General features: G+C 54.0%; 5 protein-coding genes across 5 annotated transcripts; all 5 read left to right on the forward strand.

The window, feature by feature from the left end:
• Nucleotides 1-328: 328 nt before the first annotated feature.
• On the forward strand, nt 329-577 carry JKF63_02469 (uncharacterized protein; the record flags this gene model as incomplete). The annotated part of the gene is made up of 1 exon (XM_067898494.1): nt 329-577. One exon carries the CDS (start codon nt 329-331, stop codon nt 575-577), a length of 249 nt encoding a protein of 82 aa, XP_067754651.1.
• A 1,502-nt stretch (nt 578-2,079) lies between these two features.
• Nucleotides 2,080-2,646, forward strand: JKF63_02470 (uncharacterized protein; the record flags this gene model as incomplete). The annotated part of the gene is made up of 1 exon (XM_067898495.1): nt 2,080-2,646. The coding sequence occupies one exon, from the start codon at nt 2,080-2,082 to the stop codon at nt 2,644-2,646; it is 567 nt and encodes a 188-aa protein (XP_067754652.1).
• Nucleotides 2,647-4,987: 2,341 nt separating this feature from the next.
• Nucleotides 4,988-9,853, forward strand: JKF63_02471 (uncharacterized protein; the record flags this gene model as incomplete). Its single annotated transcript, XM_067898496.1, has 1 exon — nt 4,988-9,853. One exon carries the CDS (start codon nt 4,988-4,990, stop codon nt 9,851-9,853), a length of 4,866 nt encoding a protein of 1,621 aa, XP_067754653.1.
• A 1,726-nt stretch (nt 9,854-11,579) lies between these two features.
• Nucleotides 11,580-14,690, forward strand: JKF63_02472 (uncharacterized protein; the record flags this gene model as incomplete). The annotated part of the gene is made up of 1 exon (XM_067898497.1): nt 11,580-14,690. One exon carries the CDS (start codon nt 11,580-11,582, stop codon nt 14,688-14,690), a length of 3,111 nt encoding a protein of 1,036 aa, XP_067754654.1.
• Nucleotides 14,691-15,881: 1,191 nt separating this feature from the next.
• Nucleotides 15,882-18,793, forward strand: JKF63_02473 (uncharacterized protein; the record flags this gene model as incomplete). The annotated part of the gene is made up of 2 exons (XM_067898498.1): nt 15,882-16,289; nt 18,146-18,793. 2 exons carry the CDS (start codon nt 15,882-15,884, stop codon nt 18,791-18,793), a joined length of 1,056 nt encoding a protein of 351 aa, XP_067754655.1.
• Between the last annotated feature and the right edge of the window lie 1,228 nt (nt 18,794-20,021).

Here is a 20,021-nt window from a genome sequence, read left to right on the forward strand (position 1 = left end):
CTTCCCCAGAGACGAAGAAAAAAAAAGTTTGCCACAGCTTGGGCTTGTGATTTCTTCACGCTTTTCATGAACTGTTTCCCTCTCAGTGTGGTTGTATTGCAATGCTCACATAACTCTTCCATGTCTTCTGGTTTTCTCGCCCGGCTGTCCCATCCTGGTCTGTCGCTACCATCGGATCGGTGGCCATTCGCTTGCACCGCATTCCCTCGTCGATATTTCAATTATTTGCACCTTCTGTGGCGCAGTTTTCCAACGAAGTAGCACATCATTTTTCGTGCACGTACTTTTTTTTTTTGAATCCGCGACCCAGAGCTCACCTTTGGCGACCATGCCAGCAAACAAGACACTTCCTAACCTCAACCATTTCATGGAGAAGCGAATCGTGGTGAAGTTACAAGGTGGTCGTTCCATCTCTGGTGTACTTCGCGGTGTCGATGATCATATGAGTGTCGTCCTCCACGACGCCATGGACGAAACCATAAATGCGACCAGCAGCGACGGAGAGACAAAGACAGCTCTCGGGACTACTGTAATCCGGGGTAGCGCCATCGTGGAAATCGTGAGTGCCGATGTTTGAAGAGTTTAGCGGGCGCGTGTACACCACAGCATGCGGTTGCATGAGAAGGGCCTGTAGGCGACGCTGACGCGTTTGGCCACGGCGGATGTGAAGTGACTACTCGTTAGACGATGCTCCCCGCACGTAAATGATAAATGCAGGATGTGGCGTAGTCCCTTGGGCCAAAAATGTTCACCTGCATCGTGTTGTGTGTGCCACGTGTGGATGCCGTTTGGATGAGGGGAGGGAGGGGGGAGGGGTTGTTTTGCTGTTTATCCGGTCTTTGTGTATTTTATGAGTGTGTGCGGGTGTGTGTGTTCTCGTGCCGTGCCCCACCAGCCTGCACTTCTGGCGGCTGCTCTCTTCCCTGTATTAGTTGCCTCCCTTCCCACCTACCAAACAGCGCTCGGCTCAACCCCCCGCTCCCCCCCCAGCTGTTGTTTTGTTGTGGTCGAGGAGGGGAAGATGAATGGAACGTGGTGATGGCACAATCGAGAGAGCGTGGAGGTGAGGCTTTTGTGCAGTGGGGAGACGGTTCGTGTATGCGGTCAGACGGAAAGACACCATTGAACACGGTGGAGGGGGAGGCGAAAGTATTTCCACCACCCAAAAGAAACGGCAAATAGACTCCCATGACTGGCTAAAGGCCCACTCGTTCATACACAACGCACAGCCGATGAGGAGAAAATGTGCGTGCTGCTCGGCACTGCCCTCAGATGCCATCCTATATATCTGTACGTGCACGTCCCTGCGTGTTCACACCTTGCTGGAGTCTCGAAGGGGCAAGCGCATAATCCGCGTGCTCCGGACTTGACCTGTGGGTCAGGTGATGTGATACAGTGTGGGCATTCAAAAATCAGTGGTTGCTCTTGTCATGTAGCTCATGTACGACACGTATATACGCATCTCCAGGGATACGGACTGGCAACATGATCACTTTTCGCGAGTTTTTGGCCTCCCGACTTTTCTCTTGCTCTCTCTCTCTCTTCATGAAACGTTGGCAATTCTACCTCGCAGCGCTTGTTCACACACGCATTTTGCCCCTCAAGGACTGAGTTTGAATTCCCCCCCACGCATTCACTTTTGGTTCTGTTCATATAGCCCCCTCCCTCCCTCCCCTTCCCTTCCCCTCCCCCTCCCCTTCCCCTTCTTTCCTCTTCCGCTTTGCTCCCTCGTGCTCAAGCGGTGGCAGTCAAGCGCTTTTCTTGTTTCTCTCAGTGCGCTCCACCACGAGGAGGAGAGCGCGCCGTGTTAATACCAGGGAACCCGCACGTGCGCTGGAGCAGACACGCACACCTTCACTGCCGCCCTTGTCTTTTCTCATTTCACTTCAGTCAACACATTATTATTATTATTATTATTCTATTTTAGTAGTAGTGCGCTCGTCTTTGCCCATCTCAACGCGCAGCTCAGACGCTCGTGTGTATTGTGTTGCTCCCCTCCCCCTCCCTCTCCCATTAGAGAAAACGTCGAAGAGGAACACTAGGAAGAATAAAACAAAAAACGGAAAACGTCGCTAGAAAATGGCCGGATTAGACGTTGCCTGGATTCCGTTCACGGTGATGTACTTGCTGTATCTCATCCCCCCAACCCTTATGGAGGTGTACTCGTATTACAGCCGTGGCGGACTCGTCCGCTACGAGGATCTCAAGTACGATGATAGCTTCTGCCCACAGTACCAATGGAACCGCGACACAGAGGTTTACTACAAGCGCTTTCTCGACCGCCCAACAAGTGAGGCCAGCAAAGCTTTTTTCTCGTGGTTGGACTGGAGTTCGGAGTCGTACGACCGCACAATTTACATTCTTCGCCGCAACTTGGCCAAACAGGATGGTGAGGTGAGTCCACTTTGGCGTTACATCTATGGCCCCTTCGTCTTCAACTGGCCAAAGAAGACTTGGCTGCGCGGCGACGATGCTGCGTGCCGAAAGATGCCTGTTTGGGGCGTTGGCGGCGAAGAGCGTGCCCGTAAGGAATACGAGGAAGCCAAGGCAAAGGGATTCAACAAGAATTATCATTACCAAATTATGCGCCAGATCCGCCGTGAGCAGGCACTGAAGGCGTTGCAGGAGAAAGCGGTGATCCGGTAAGAAAGACGCTGGGCAAGCCGAACACAGTGACGGCTGGCCAATCCTTTATGACTTGTATAGCTTTTCTATCGCTGGTTTCTCCTGCTGCTGCTGCTGCTCTTGACTGCGTAGTTTGTGTTGCGTTTTTTTTTTTTGTGGTGCTCTTTACCAGTATTTGCACACGAGTCTGACGGAACAGGTTTTATATTGCAGTAGTATAGTGTTTTTTCACTTTTCTTTTAGGAGTCTCTCCGATGTCTTAGCACCTTTTTTTTTCTTTGATGCCATCTACGCTCTCGATTTCCCGCGTTCTTCCTCTCTTCTCGTATATCGGAGTGTGTGTGTATACTTGTGTCAATGTACCCCCCCCCCCTCCGTCCCCCTCTGCAGCTGTGGCAAACCCCCACGCCCCGCATAACGCGCACCCCTTACCGCAACTTTCTTCTACCTCCAACAAAAATAAAAGAGATTGGGAAGTCAAAAAGCCAGACGGAGTCTACGGACAAACGCGTCTTACCCTCCCCCCCCTCCCAAGACAGTCCATACGGGGAGATTATCGTGCCCTCTCACCTCCCCTTTTTTTTTCTCTGATTATTCCAGTGCTTTTCGTAATCGGTGAAGGGATCTCGTTCACGCGAACATGCACGCACGCACGCATAGATACACACACACACACAAACACGGTGACGGACATTACAGCACACATTTCTTGGCTGTATGTCTTTCGAGCCGTGTGTGTGTGTATGCTCGCACTTGCTCGCTCGCTCGCTCTCTCACTTGAGGATTGCCCTCCACTCAAGAGCCACTTTCACACTTTTTGTGATTGTCTACCATCCCTTGACGATCTTGATTTTCTTGTGCCTCCGCACCCTCCTTCTCTCTTTCCCCCTCCCACCCTCCCTCGGTGCCGCCTTCGCCGCTTGCGGACATCACAAAATCCTGGGAATAATATTGTCATCTCTGCTACAACGAGCCAACAAACATATACATACATATATATATATATATATATGCACATGTGGCGTGTGTGTGTATCCATTTATATACTGGCGTGTGCACAAAAAAAATGGGTGCCCCCCTCCCCACAAATACGTGTAGTGAATATAGTTCCTCTTCCCGCCACGCTCCAACTCTAGGCCTTTTGTTGTGTTTCTACCGCACTACACTTGTGTCTCAAGCCCTCCTCTTTCCTCTTACTTGTGTAAGTGAAGGCTCGGCAAAGTAGCCCCCTGGCGTTCGTTCCCCCGTTCTCCCCCTCCTCCAGTGTCTTACCGTGCGTTGGGGTAGCCGTGTCGCTTCTACTGGGCAATATATTATATCTACGCACACTGGAGGCTACGAATCGGCGCTTGGCGGCTAGACCTGTTAGATTCTTTGTAGTTTGTCTTGTAGAGTTTAAACGTGAAGGAGAATCTCACTGTAAGTGCGTCGTTGGCAGTGTATGAATTCCTGAAAGCTGTGTGTCCCGTCTTTTTCTCTGCTGCTGCTCTCTCTCTCTCACTCTCACACACACACACACACAGCGGGTAGGTCTCGACTAACGGGTCAAGGTGAGGAGGACGTGTCGCTTACCCCACCCCCACCCACCCTATATCGCCAAAGGCGGTAACAGTCCTCGCCTGTTCTGAGGCGCAAAAGTTCGCTTCGCCTGCCGGAGAGAATTGTTTGGTGCTCTTCGGCGAAGAGCCTCCTCTTTTGCCGTCATCTCGAGTGCCCATCATATCCTTTATTCCCCCTCCCTCTTCCTTGTCGCCGCGTGTATCCTGGTGTCTATGTGTTCCAGGTGTTGCGATTTGAGTGTCAACCCAGATCCTTTCGATATATCCGTTGCCTCAGCTCGCCTTCCCTCTGTTTCACACACAGTGTATGATTCACCTGCTTCGTGAGCTCCGGCTCGTTTTTTTTTCTCCAGTTTATCTGGCTAGCCATCCTCATCTGTCACGGGAGTTCAGATCACTGAGCGGTTGTCGCTAATCTATGGTAGAACGCGTTCGTATAGGAACTGCGCTTTCTACCTTTGCTGTTACAACTCTTTTTTTTTCCTTTCCACTGGTTTGTGATGTTACTGCGCTGGAGCAGCTGTACTGCTTCGCGTGTTCCCCGTCCGTCTACTGCTGTCCTGCGATGTTTTTTGTCGCATGAAGGGTTTACCTTTTGTTTGTAAGCCTCTTTCTTGTCTTTTTTTTTGCCATCTCGCGCCACTGCATACATCTATTTATATATATCCATTCCTTTGAGAGGAGCCCGTGCAGGTTTTGGGGTTGCTCAGCGTGTGTGTGGGCGTGTGCTGTTCGGAGTTCACGTATCCCAATAGACCCCTCCTACACTAAGGGTGACTTTGTGCACACATTAGACGCAGGCCATGGACAACTTCCGTTTTCAGACGGAGGGGGTGAGTCTCGCCGACGGAGGGACGCGACGAGTAAGCTCGGACCTTATTGCCGCCATTAAAAGCCCCGACCCAGCAATTCAACAGCGGGGTTTGCAGTTGTTATGCGACCAGCTAACGATGAGCTCGTTTATTTCGCCCTCGCTGATGGCGAGTATTCCACTTCTCGTGCCGCCTGTACTGCAGTGCATCTCGCCCTCGTGTGTGCGGGAGGTGTTCATGACGGCGGCCCGTGCGCTTACCTATATCCTCGACGCCTTTCCTCGCACATTTGAGACACTCCCAACGCGCAAAACCTTAGTCGAAGTCCTGTTGCAGCACCTCCGCTCGATTGAGGACGTGGAGTTGTCGGAACAGTGTCTAACATGCTTGGAGCTGATCACACGTAGCCCGACGGGGAGCCGCGAACTCTTACGGAGCAACGGCGTCGAGGCGGTGCTTGGATTCGCTGACTTTTTTACGCTGCACAAGCAGCGGCAAATATGGACGATTGTGCAGCGGCTTGTCAGCGAGGTGGATGAGAGCAGCGTGCGGCACATCACTCCTTGTCTCCCCACACTCCGGGCCAGCATCACGAACGGCGACGCCGAGATACGCCAAAAGGCCATCACAACACTGGCACACGCCATCGATCGTGTGAAAGCTGACCGAAGCACAGTCGAGTCCGTTTTCGGGGATGCAACAGAGCGCATAGAAGCCTTGTTACACGAGCATGACGTTAACGAAGACACGCTCTCATCGATGCTGTCGCTGCTCTATGCAGGTGTGCAGTGGAGCGCCGGCATCGCCGCGTCGGTGATCGAAGGCAACCTCTTCAACACGCTCCTCGCACTACTGCAACCGGCGCCGGTTTCTGCCATCGCGGCCGAGCTAAGCGCTCCCTCATCCTTGGCCAGGAACGTTGCCCACACCAGCACCGCGCCCGGGTTGACTATGGAAGATGGCGAACACATTGGTAGTGCTCGTCGTGGGGGCTCTATTCCACCCGCTACGCAGACGGTGATACTTACCTCGCACCAACGTACTATCGTATGCCGACTTTTGGCCTCTCTGTTGATCCCGTACAGGAAGGGGTCTGTGGAGCAGCTTGAGCGGCTAGAGATGCTTTTACAGCGACCGCTGCTCACTGCCGCGGCTGCTCTAGCTGGTCGGCTGGGTGACGCTGAAGAAGACGAGGACTACTCTACGGAAGAGGACGACGAGGAGGTGCAGAGCTCTGACGGGGATGGTGACACCCACATGACTCTGGCGGAGCTCCGCGAGCGAGTAGCGCAGGAGCAAGATCTCAAGATTGAGACCAAGTCTGCCCATGCTCGGTGTCACGGCTCCAGTTACATATGCGACGGCTGCGGGAAGAGCTGCAAAGTCGGTGACTGGTACCGGTGCAACGAGTGTCTGGACAGGGACTACTGTACTGCGTGTGTCTTGGAGCACTACAGGGACGATAACGGTGGCCAGCACACCTACACGGATATGGAGCAGGTGGTAGAAATTACGATGCGACACCACGAGAAGCTGAAGTTCTACCGCAATTCACCCCACCTGCTCGAGCGCGTCTTGGATGCTGTTCCCGCCGTCGTGGATGTATGCCTTTCCTCTGAGCTTGTTGCGGTGCGGGCTTGGTGTCTCGACTTTCTCGTTAGTGCAGTTGATCTGGCGTCCACTGAGCAGCTGCTCGTGAGCAACATCACTCAGTCTTCGCTAGGCGAGGTTCTCAACAACAACCTTCGCGGCGCTGATCTCGTTTGTAATGCACTCGCAGTTGCCCTTGCAAACCGGCTCTTGTACAAGGTGAGGGACGCCTATCAGGTGCAGTTTGTGCGTGACGGGGTCAAACTCAGTCTGCAACTCCTGAAACAGCGCTGCAAAGTGACTACGACGACGGCACTCACGCGTGAGGCGAGGGCGGGCTTGACAAGCTCGCTTGCCGGGTGGAGAACCATCGTTGGCATCGAGGCGTCCACGCTGCTTCACCGCTTCCTCGACAGCGAGGATGAGCAGGCAACTGAGTCCCTACGTCGCGTCGTTCAGGAACTCCGTCAAGATCACTTCAGGGCAGCGGTGAGCTTGCTCTGTGAGATGCTTGCTAGTGAAGTCACAGCATTCGAGTTCTACTCCAGCGGCGTTGCGCAAGAGCTGTGGAACGGCCTCACCCGACAGAATAATATTTACGCAGTTATGCATCTTATCGCAGCGCTCTCCACCTCATCCGCGATGCCATCAGGTTCAGTCCAAGAGGACTCGGCTGGTGCGCGCTCAACGCCGCCGGCCAGCACCACCAGGCGAGCGGTTCACGGGTGTGGTAGTTTTCTCTCTCTCTTTGTGCGTCACCTACACGCCATGCTGACCCTCTTGGACGAATTCACTGTACCGACGTACAAGTTTATCAGTGGCGTTAACCGATACTTTGTCGTTTCTTTCGAGCCTCACCGGGCCTCGGTAGCGGTGCCTGGTGATGAGGCAGAGGATGCTCAAACCTCCAGTGCAGGCGACAGCGGCACCAATCCGATATCACCGCGGCAGTGCATCAAGGCGCGCGTTCCGCCGATTTCAAGCGTTAGTGCTATGATGCACGTTCTCCAGAGAGAGCTACCGCGGCAGGAGAACGAGGAAACGAACAGCAGTGCCGGCGACGACGGTGAATCAGTCACCAATATTCTTCCTGACCTTCACCCGCGACACTCGCCCACGTCTCGCGACGCGGGAGGACCAACACGAGCTGCCACGACCACCCTTAACTCAGTGCCGGCGAACAGCAGCCTGTGGATTCGCTACGGCTCGTATGTCCTGCCGCGGTCGATGACGATGCTGCAGATCATGGAGCAGCTCGTCCTGCCGGCCGCCGCGGCTTCTCAAGAGGAGGAGGCGCAACGAAGCCACTGCGGTAACCCTGAGCAAAGGGCTACGCGGCGACACCAACCGCGCGGAAAACGCCGGAGCAACACTCGAGTAGAGGTCGGATCGCACGAGGACGGCGACGGAGGATTTCCTTCCCAAAGCCGTTTTGATTCCCTGGACATGATGAGCACCCCCGGATACTCTGCGCTGCGACCTGTGGTTCTTCACTACAGCACCACCCCGTTCAATCCGCGGCACTACAGCTTCTACCAAGTAGCTGACACGTTCCCCCAGCGCGGCGACCCCTTGGCGTCCCTCTGTGTGCGCCTGCCCTCCCAAGACTCCGAGCCGAGAGCTGTTAAAATTGTCAAACAGCATTTGTCTCAATCTTTCCTATACAGCAACGACCTGCTCTCTCAAAGCCAACGGGACATTCTGGGGCTACTTGGCGTATTGCACGCGGCGGTCTCTAACTGGCCCGCACTTCTCTCCTATGTGCAAAAGCAAGCAGCCGCAATGTCGGAAAATTTGCAGGACATAGACGTGGCGTGTATTCAAAACACCTTCGCCCCTGCCATCTCAGTGGCGGAGTTTCAGCACCCGAAGCTGAACAACAAGGCAGTCCAGCAGTGCGCCCAGATCCTCCTAGCTGGCCAGCAGCGCGGTACCTGGGCCGTGAAGCTCGCGCTAGATTGCAACTTCCTTTTCAGCTATTCAACGCGCAAGTTTCTCTTTGATGTTGGCTTTACCTCGACGGAACGCTCCTTGATTCGCATGCGTAAGTACAGGGAGTTGTTCGGTTTGAATGAGTCGCGGGTGTCGAATGACCAGGCGCGTAGTGTTTTTGGTCAACTCAAGAAGGAGTCAAAGCGAGTGTGGCGTGAAAACGTTTTGGAGTGTGCGAAGAAGCTGTTTAACTCAGAGGATCCGCGGTCGCGCAATACAATGTGGACTTTCCACTTTTACAACGAAGTCGGCTGGGGCGATGGCCCGACGCGGGAGTTCTACACCCTTGTCAGCCAGCAGCTGCGACAGCGGAAACTGGAGTTGTGGCGCCACAGTCATGAGGACGCGGAGTCTGACGCAGATGCTCATGATCTCTTTCCGCGGCCAGTGCCACCCGGGTCGAGTGAGGAGCAAGATCGCCTGCCGTTTTTCCACCTTATTGGCCGCTTCATTGCGCGGGCTCTCATGGATGAGCACGTGCCCGGTCTTCCGCTTTCGCCGGTCTTAATCCGTCTACTGCGTGGCGACGTGTGTGGGGTCTCTGATGTGCAGGACCTCAGTGAAGAACTCGGACACGTACTGATCGCCATGGCCGAGGCGTCTTCGAAAAAGCACACGTATTTGCAGCTACCCGGGCGAAAGAAAATGGTGGAGGTTCGAGATCTTGCCCTCGACTTCACACTCCCCGGTGACGACAGTGTGGAACTTCTCCCTGATGGAGAGAACACGCCGGTGACGACAGACAATATGATGGCTTACTGTGACGCTGTCACCAGCTTTCTCCTTGATCGCGGGGTGGCCGCGGCTGTTCATGCCCTCCGCGAGGGCTTTCACTGGTACATACCGTTGGTAGCACTTCGGATGCTAACCGTGGAAGAGTTGCAGCAACTCATCGCGGGTCACGAGAAGGCCATCACGCGCGAGGATTTCGAGCAGCACAGCGAGGCTAACTACGGGTATACCCTGAACTGCAAGCATGTGCAGTGGCTCTTTGACATTCTGGCCTCCTTCACCCTCGAGGAGCAGAAGCAGTTCTTTTTGTTTCTCACCGGCTCCGCTCATCTCCCCGTAGGTGGTCTAAGCCGACTGCGACCGTCTTTTACAATTGTGCGGAAAACACCCGAGGACGCCAGCACCAGGGAGCAAGACATGCTTCCCTCTGCCATGACTTGTCAAAACTACTTGAAGCTGCCGCAGTACAACTCAAAGGAGGAGATGGAGAAAAAACTGCGCTTCGCCATGACTGAGGGAAGCGGCGCTTTCCTGCTTTCCTAGATATCCCTGCGATCGTGATAAACAGTAAAAGTGGTGATTTAGCTCATTCCCTCACGCCCTTCGATCGTGTTTGGTCTTTACCTATTTGTTTTTTTTTTCCAGCCTAATGTGTCGTGAACACTCTAGTGCTATGCTTTCTCGGCTTTTAGGGACGCGTCCTCTGTGAAGAATGCCTTTTTGGCCTACTTCATTCACGCCAGGCCCTCCTCCTCCTCTTCCTTCGTCCCCCTTTCCGCGTTGTGTTTCGTTGAGTTTTATTTGCTGTTGGTATCTGTCGTGTTCAGGCTGGGGAAAAGAAAGGGTGGGATGCGGTCTTGTCTTTTTTTTCTTGGGGGAGGGGAGGGGGGGGGGAGGGGTAAGTGTGTGTGGGGGTGGGAGGGGGCGGGTGGCGGGTGGTGAAAGTAAAGGAAGAGGGAGAGGGAGTGGAATGGGGGGGGGGATACTCTTCTTTTCCCTTTGGTTTCTCGTGTTTTATTTTACTATTTTCATCGGGCGCTAAAGGTATACTTGAGGATACAGCGAGACGATGCAACCCCAGACAATAGCACGAGAAGACGGATATGGACATATAGGGCGCTCCACCTCCCTCTCGGTGGACCTGCGTGCGTCTCTTGCGAGACAACCAGGCCCCACTTTTTTTTGTTTTTTTCGTATGAAAGAGGAAAGGAGAGACTTTTGTGCATGTAGGGCAGGGCGCAGCGCGGCGGGGCGGGAAGGGGGTGTCAGGTGCTCCAATCCTTCACCTAACTTCCCTGTCGACTCACTTCCATCTTGCAAAACGTTCCAACCGAGGAGTCGCGCTCGGTCTGTCATTCGGCACACACATCAGGCGACACTTCGCAATTGTCCTCGCACTATGCCAGGCGACAGACGTTTGATCGTGGTTGGCACTTTTCCCTAATCTTCTCCGCTGCTGTTGAGATGCGCTCTTGACTTGTCTGTTCCTGCCTGAATTCCTTTTTCTCTTTTTGATATGCGACACCTTCCGCCCACTCTGCGCGTCTGATATATGATGATGTGCTTGCTCTCACCAGAAAAGGACACACACACAAAAAAGAAGCAGGTGTCTGAACCGACGGAGGGGAATCGGAAAAAAAAAGACGCACTCCTTGAACGAAAGCGTCGCAGGCCGGTATTTTTGTGTCCTCTTGTCGCTACCAAAGGACCCCGAACGCACTGTGTACCCCTCTATCTCCTTACACGCATTTGCTTTCATTGGGAAGAGGCGAGGGTTTTTTTAAAAAAAGGGGGAGTCCCTCTCGAGATTCTTTCTGAGTCTATCGCGTACACGACACCGGCGCTGGACAAAAGGAAGAACACCGTTGTCTGTCGTCGTGTTCTGCCGCGCATTTTCCATACCCAAGGCATCTCCTGGACTCTAGTTGGTGAGTGTGTGTGTGTCTGTATGTGCATGCGTGAACATCTGTAGCCCCTTATTCTAAAGTGGACGCTGCATCGTAGTGAATGTGTCTTTTTCTGTCTGGATATCTTCGTTTTTTGTTTTTGTGTGTGTGTGTTTTCTGTGAGTGGGGCAGCACCAGAGCACGAGTAAAAGGTACCACTACTACTCCACCCCACTACTCACCGACCTTTTGGTAACTTTTTTCTCTCTTCCCCCACTCCCTCCCCCCCCCCCCCCACTCCTCCTTTGTGCATCTGGTGACGTGAAAATTTTTTTGTTCTTAGCGGGCTGTCAGTCGACTCGCACTGCGCAGTGTTAATCATCATGGACACAATTCTAGATTTCAGTAAGCCGCTCGACGTGCAGCAGTTTGAGCAAGTCGTAACGGCCCTGTCTTCCGGTAATCCGGCTCGAATAATGGAAGCACAGGAGGTGCTGACGCGTTTCAAGACCAGCCCGGAGTCCTTCTTGCGCGTCGACAAACTGCTCACCGAGTCCCGTAACACGAATACGCGCTTCTTTGCGCTCCAGGTCTTGGAGGACACAATTCTGCAACGCTGGAATACCCTTTCCGTGGACAATCAGCAGGCGATTCGAAACTTTGTTGTGAGTTTGATCGTGCGGGAGTGCACGAGCTTCGCTCACATCCGCCAAAATCGAACTTTGCTGACAAAGATGAACATGACACTCGTATCGATCGCGAAGCGAGAGTGGCCGGTACGGTGGCCCAACTTCGTGCAGGAGATTTCGACAAGCGCCTCGGCGTCGGAGCCGATGGTGGAGAACAACCTCAACCTGCTCCGCCTTGTAGGAGAGGAAGTGTTCGAGTTCGGGGAAAAGACACTGACGTCGCGGTGGGTGGAGCGCAAGAAGCAAGCGCTGGCAGAGGACTTTCGCTTCATTATGGAGTTGTGCGTCACTGTAATCGTCACCACAGAGGACACTGCGTTGCTCCGCGCAGCGCTGTCCACACTGGAAGTGTATGTGCCATGGATGACACCCGAGATCATCTTCAATGAGCAGGTGCTTCAAAGCATTTCGCGCCTAGTCGTCGGCGACGGCAACGTTCGTGGGGAAGCAGTGCGGTGCTTGACGGAGATGTGCTCTGCTGCCACGAGTCGCGGTGCCGCCGGGGATCAGCAGGCGCGCCTTATTATCGACACCTTCAAGGCGGCACTAGGAAACATCATCAGCGCATTTCCAACCACCCACTCCTCCGTCATGGAGCGCGTTGTCGCGTTGTACGAGCAAGGATCACTGGTCGACAAGGAATACGTCGGCAATTTAAACCTCCTCCTCATCGCGTTTCTGAAACACTTCTACTCGAGCATCTCCTACGACGACATGCTGCTGGTCACGTGTCATGAGATGCTCGTCGGAATGAGCAACATCCACGAAAAGGAGCTTTTTAAGGCCTGTGTGGAGTACTGGTGGTGGCTGGGCGATCACTTGCTGCGGGCTCCTGCCAGCGTAGTCAAGAAAAATCTCATGTCAAAGCTGCAGCGGGTCCTCTCCGATGTTCGTTTTGTGCTTATTCGCCGCATGGCAAAGCCCGAGGAGGTGATCATTGTGGAGGAGGAAGGGGAGATTCGCCGTGAGCACGTCACTGACGTGGAAGAGCTCCAGCTCTACAACCTAATGCGTCAGGCACTGGTCTTCCTCACTCACTTGGACCCAAAGGACACTCGTAATATCATGACAGACCTAATGAAGCGACAGCTGGACCGCAGCGAGTGGTCTTGGCACAATTGCAACACCCTCTGCTGGGCTGTCGGTTCCATCTCCATGGCACTCTCTGAACAGGACGAGAGCGACCTTTTTGTGAAGATCATCACTGACCTTCTGACGCTCTTCAAGACCATGAGTGGCAAGGACAACCGCGCGGTCATCGCGAGCGATGTCATGTTCATTGTTGGCCAGTACCCGCGCTATCTGCGCAATCACGCGACGTTCCTCTCCACTGTGACACGTAAGGTGTTTCAGTTCATGCGTGAAAAATTTCCTGGGGTGCAAGACATGGCGGTGGACACATTCGTGAAGCTCAGCAAGCAGCTCGACTCGGAGTACGCGGAGGTGAACGGTAGCACCAGCATGGCCTCCGAAGTTGCCAAAACTTGGAGCTACATCACGGAGATGCTGTCTTTGCAGCAGGTACAGACGTGCTTCAACGCCGTCGGGTACATGATCGCTGCCGGCTCGTCAGAGCAGCAGCGCATGCATCTGCTGGAGACGTTTCTGACAGACACAAACACTCACTTCAAGGCGTGCACGACAGCGGCGGCAGCTGCCGGGGCTGTTTTTTGCCAACAAGAGGAGGCGATGGCGGAGCTGCTGCATTACCTGCGCATCTTCAGCAATGTAGCAGACTCCTGTGGCGATGTTTTTGTTTACGAGATGATGATGATCACTCAAGACCTTTACGGCTTTTACCGCATCTTCTCGGAAGCACAGGTGAGGGCTGTCGCCGACGGCGGCGAGGGAGCGCTGAACCGCTCGGACATGAAATACGTTCGCCTTGCCAAGCGTGAGATTCTGCGTATTTTTGAACGCTTTGTGAGCCACGCCACGCAGCTGAAGTTCATTGCGGAATCCTGTCTGCCGGATATGTTCTCCGTCGTGCTGCTCGACTACGAGAACTCTATTGCGGCCGCGAAGGAACCCTGGGTGCTGGCGCTCGTGACGGCGTGTGTGCGCACCCTTGGTCGCTGTATCGAGAACAACTGCGAGGCCATTCTAGATCACACCTTTAACACCACCGTTGCAATCATTGCACAGGACATGGAAAGCCACCCAGATTTTCGCGTGAACCTTTTCAAGCTGCTGCAGGCACTAACTGCGCACTGCTTTGAGGCGTTCATCTGCTACACCTCCACCCACGAGGACGTGGTACTGGGCATGCTGTGGGCGATCAAGCATACGGACTACCCCACGATGTCTACAGGGCTAGAGACACTGGACTTGTTCATCGACAACGTAGCGAAGTCGGAGTACGCGGAGGTATTTTTCAAAGCGTATATGCAGCGCATCATAGTGGATGTCATGGTTGCGTCGATGGACTCGCTTCACGCCTCTGGATTTCACTATCACGCTCGTATTCTCCAGAAGCTGTTCACTGTGTCCTCCATGGTACCGGTCGACACGCCGGCGATTGGCAAAGATGTCATTCAGGCTTACTTGCTCGAAAGTCTCACAGTAATCCCGACACTGACAAATACGTCAATTGTCAGCTTCGTTGAAATGTGCTACGAGCATTTTAAGGACGACACACGCTTTCGCACCCAGTTTGCCGACTTCCTCATCGAAGTGAAGGTCTGGGGCGCCGAACAAGAAAATAAGATGCAGGAAGAAGACGAGCGGCGACTGCGAGAGGCGATCCCGGGCTTCTCAAACCGAGCCATGGATGAAGCGCCGGAAAGCCTCTTCACCTCTCTCTAACGTGGACGGCTGCGCACATCGGCAGGACAGATGTGGTGGTGGTGGTGGTGGTGGGGAGGGAAGGATGAGTCAAGGTTCTCCCTTTATCCTCACCAGAGAGCCCTTGTCACCTGAGCCTTCCCCGCTCTGCCTCCGCCTGAGACACTGGCGTTTCCCGATGCTGCTGCTTTATTGTTGTTGTTTTACCGGGGGTGAGCGGGTGGGAGCAGAATACGACACAGACCTTTTGCCCCTCCCTCCCCCCCCCTGGCGTGGTGGTGGGGAGGCGGCCATCACAAATTCGAGTGGCGGTTCCAGTGAAGAAGACAGTGGTCCGGTGAGATTGGGGGCGGCAGGGGGGGGTAGTACCCTGCCCCTCCTCGCGCCCCTTTGTTGAGCGCTGGCGCACTCCATAACGCAGTTGGGGATACCAAAAAGAAAGCCTTTCAATTGAGAGAATCAATACGTGATCCATGTTGAATTATCACGTTTGCCTTCCCTTCGCTCCCCACACTGTAGAGATACCTCTGCTGCGGTTGGCGGTGTAGAGCTGGCCTCGTGTATACGAGCCCAGTAAGACTCGCTTGTTGTCACGGTTTCTCTATAGGTGGAGGAAATGTGTGTGTAAAGCCCAAGAGCGGGGAAAGTACCAGAGAAACAGGACAACGAAAAACAGGAAAGTAGCACACCGACACACACACACACACACACACGCCTACAGCTCGCCGCGGACGTCCCTTGGAGAGCGTTTTCGGGACATTTGGCGCGTTGGCCCCCCCCCCCCCCTCCCTCCCTCCCTCTTCCCCCTTTTCTTCAACTCTTTCCTCTTCCCCCCCAACACACACACACATTCTTTTCCAGTAGGTATCCTAGGGATCTGGGCAGCCGCTATTGCTCGCTCGACAGGCACGCAGAGACGCGCCCACGTTCAGCTCACGAAGACAACGGAGGCGCTCCGTTATTTGACTGCCTCGCTCCCGTGAGATCCTATATACTCAAATTGCCTACAGTGCAAGTAGGGGGCCGCTTTAATTTGGGGTAGATTAGTGGTCTTTTCTCAGCTTCATGGATACCTCCATTTTCACATGACCAGAGAGCCCAAAGTCGGCGACTGCGCAAAAGGATCGGCTGGCCGTCGCTCACGCTCTCATCGGTGTCACCCTAACTTTTTCTTTTTCTCATTCACAGGCTCCATATTAGTCTACTCAGCTGATGGGTAAACTCAACGATGGCACCGAGGACACGGGCCATGTGCCGACATCTTTGAATACCATCGGTCCCAATGCACCGGTCTCGATACACATCGTCAGCTCACAGCTGGCGTCTGCCACGAGCACCTGTGCCTTCTACCCGTTCGACACCCTCAAAACACGGTTTATGTCACAGGATGGCACGACAGTACGCCAGCACAATGGTCACGTCTACTCTTCCATTCGAGGATCACTCGCGCTCATTTACAGGGAGGAGGGGCTGCTCCCCTTGTTTCGAGGATGCCCAGTAGCCATCATCGGCTCCACTATCGCGTGGGGCATATACATGTTCCTCTACCGCCAGCTGTGCAACATGTCGGAGTGCACGTCATACCTTGGTCGGTCGTCGATCTCGCTTCTGTCGAGTGCGGTCTCTTCCTACGTGACCTGCCCGATTTTCCTAGTTAAATGCCGCATGCAGTTGGAGGAGACGAACGGTAGCTCGCACTACCGCTCTTTTTGGGCTGGTATACGACACACAGTCCAGACGACGGGTGTCCGTTCCCTGTGGCGTGGGATCTCGCTGCAGCTCTTCTTAGTCTTACCCAATGCACTGGCGATTCCCACGTACGACTCATTGAAGGGTTTGCTCTTGCGGCACCGTTGGCGTCACTCTGAGATCGCTGAGCTGACTCTGTTTGAGATTAGCGTCTGCTCCACGCTGACCAAGGTATGGATTCTTATCCTGTCCCACCCCTTAGTTATGATGAGGGTGCGCATGCAGGATGAACGGGCGTTGCTTGGCAAGTACAAGTACCACACGTTCATGCAGAGTATTTCAAGTGTGCTCAAGACGCAAGGCCCCTTTGGGATGTACCGCGGCTTCAGTACTGCATTCATTCACACTCTCCCCCGCTCTCTTCTCCACTACTGCATATACGAAAAGTCACTTGCAGTCCTTTGTAGACGATATCCGCCGCCGTAGTGTCGTTGTCAGAGAGCAACTTAGGTGGTGGTGGTGGCGAGGAGAAGTGATGGAGGCCATACAGGTGACAGGTGTGTGTGTGTGTGCGTACGAGGTGGAACGGGAAGAAGAGCACAATCGAGTACACTCTGGCGAAAGGCTACTTACCTTCGCAAGCCCTTGGGTTCGTGGCGCCGTTTCACTTTTTGTCTGTCTCATCCATACCCACCATGATGGATATGCAACGCCATGTGAACACGCTTTTCTCCCAGCTCCCCTCTTCTTTCCCCCTCAATCACAGTACCTCTCGTCTTGCACGCACCCCATATACCCCCTCCCGTCGTTTTTTTTTTCTAGCCGGAGGTCTGTCCCCCCTCATCCTTTTGGGGGCTTTAAGCGCGTGTAGCGTTGGAGTGAGTTGTGCTTCAGCGGAAAGACGCTCACACAAGTGGTTGTATGCGTTTGTTTGTCACTTCGCGTGCGTGATGCAGATTTTTTCTGGGGGGAGGGGGGTGGCTTTGTTGAGAAGAGCAATGAATAAGAGTCACTGCCAGTAAATAAACGCAAAGGCGACGATGATGGGTAGACCAGATGCGACTTCTCGTTACCACCAAGAGCTCCCATGACACCCCCCCCTCCCCACGTCCCTCTGAGCAGTGGCGGTGAGAGGCAAACGCTGTTCTTCTTGCCGAAGGCTATGCGAGTTTATCTCTTCTCTGCATGACGCTGCCTTCCCAAGATACGGCAAGCTGTCGCCGTGTTCTCACCTGGGTACGACGGGAAGGCAGCCCTAGCAGCAGTTCCTCGTGTGTGTAGGTGATGAGGGCACCCGCGCGTGATGGATTACAAAGTGGGAACGTCCGTCCTAGGATACCCTCCACGCGGGTCTCTCCGTCTTTTGTTCCCCTTCTCCGCTGCTTCCCGTTATCTTCAATTTGCAGAAGTGCAGCAGTTTACTACGCTGCTGTTCAATCACCGCCATCATGGACGAGAAATCGACGCCCCCCAAGGCCACTCCCCTTCAGCACACAGTCGCGTCGCAAGTGAGTAGTGCCACCAGCACCATCCTTCTGTATCCGGCAGATGTGGTACGGATGCGTTTCGCCTCCCAAGACGGCACGCACGCGCGTGAGCACAACGGGCAAACGTATCGAAGTATTGCAAAGGCGTACCAGGTAATCTACCGCGAGGAGGGCGGCCTGCGTGCCTTTTTCCGAGGCTGCCACGTGGCGGTATGCGCTTCAGTTTGTGCATGGGGTGTCTACATGTACTTTTATCGCTGGCAGTGCAACTGGCTCGAAGACTGGCAGGCTGAACGTCAGGAGGCTGACCCAACGCGGAGCGGTGTGTTGTCGTCGTGGATTATGATGTCGCAAAACCTCCTTCCGCGTTTTGTGTTTTCGACTATCGCCAGCTGCACCTCGGCGGTGGCGTGCAATCCTATCTGGCTCATAAAAACACGGATGCAGCTAGAAGAGGCCTCCACACGAAGGGTGTTCGCGCAGCGCCACTTCCGAACGTTCAGGGGAGGGCTGCTCCACACGGTTCAGACTACCGGTGTTTATTCTCTGTGGCGTGGCGTGTCAGCGCAAATTGTGCTGGGTATCCCGAACGCCATGAACCTCCCCCTCTACGATACCATCAAAGCAGCAATGTTGAACACCAGGAGAACAAGTGAGCTGTCGGTTCCCGAGGTGTGCGCGTGCTCCACCCTGACAAAAGTCGTCCTCACACTTGTATGCCACCCAGTGATGGTTCTCAAAACTCGTTTGCAAGACCACCGCGCGCGCGAAGGAGAGATCCACTACAAATCGTTCATCCAATCAACCAAGACGATATGGCAGCGCGGCGGCCTGCTCGCCTTCTACCGTGGTACCCTGCCATCTCTGTGCCATACGGTGCCTCGTTCTCTGCTCATGTTCCTATTTTACGAGCAGTCTCTGAAGGTATCAAGGTGTCTTTGGTCATGAAACCCCGCCGCTTTGCTGACGTGTGCGACAGCTCTCTTCACATGGTTGAGTTCCGATCTGCAATTCCCCTTTCCCCCCCCCCTCCCTCTTTTTTCCTTTTTTCTTGCTGAGGGGAAGGGGGGGGGGCTCCTCCGTCGCCGCTTTTTCACCCCTCCCGCCTCCTTTTCCCGCAAGCACTCCCATGTTTTTATTGTCTGTTCCCGCTCTCAGGGTCCCCCGCCCTCCTCCTCCCTCCCCCTCCCCTGAATGCGGACTTGAAGTGCAAATGCACAACAGAAATAAAAGGACGCATTCGGTTTCGCAGCGACACTGAGGGTCCCCGTCTTTCCCTCGTATCACACTTTCACCTTTCTTATGGGACTATAAATACTCTTCTCCTTCCTCCTTCCCCCCCTCCCCCAAAGGGGGAGGGCCTTCCTCTTTGAAGACCAGTGTACGTGCTGTTAATGGACTCGCGATTCTCACGAACATGCAGAGAACACTTGCTGTGGAGGGTCTATAGTCGTGAAAGCATAATCTACAAGAAATACATCGACATATATATATATATGTTAATATATATATCTTGCGCACGCATACTCGTGCATCCCTGTAAGACTCCTGTGATGTCGATAGGCGGCGCGTTGCAGCGAAGCTTCACGAGCCAGTTTTGCTCCAGTGCAAATGACCATGTGTGTGTGTGTGTGTTGGGGGGGGGGAGGGGGCGGGGGGACACGGGTCTCCGGGGGTGAGGTGGCGGCTACCCCTCTCGTTGATGTTTTTCCTCCCCCCTTACCGGTTATGATCACCTCCTCTTTGACGAAATTTATCATCTTGAAATTCACTTTCTACGCCTGTTCTGCCCGCGTCTCATGGCATCTCTTGTGTGTGCGTCCAGATGTGTTTGGAGGGCCCCAAACTAGTATTTTTGTCGAAAACAGAGCAGTCGACAAAGACCGCGGAAGAAACGTTGCTGAACTCTTTCCCCTCTCGTTTCCATAGATGGGTTCGAAAAAATTGCTGCCCTGCAACACTTCACGCTCGTTTATTTTTTTTTTGTCTTAGCGTGGACTCTGGGAGGCTGTAAAAGCACTGGCACGTGGGCTCATCTGTGCACATTACCCTCACCACATCTCGACGCTGAGGTACATCACATTCCAGACATCTTAGCACCATCACACAGAGTTTAGAATCGCGCCTCGGTCTCTTTATATATTTGTCGTTCCAGTTTGCTTGTCTTCTGTGTTGT

This window comes from Porcisia hertigi, chromosome 32 (genome assembly GCF_017918235.1).
Source record: "Porcisia hertigi strain C119 chromosome 32, whole genome shotgun sequence".
NCBI classification, from domain to species: Eukaryota; Euglenozoa; class Kinetoplastea; order Trypanosomatida; family Trypanosomatidae; genus Porcisia; species Porcisia hertigi.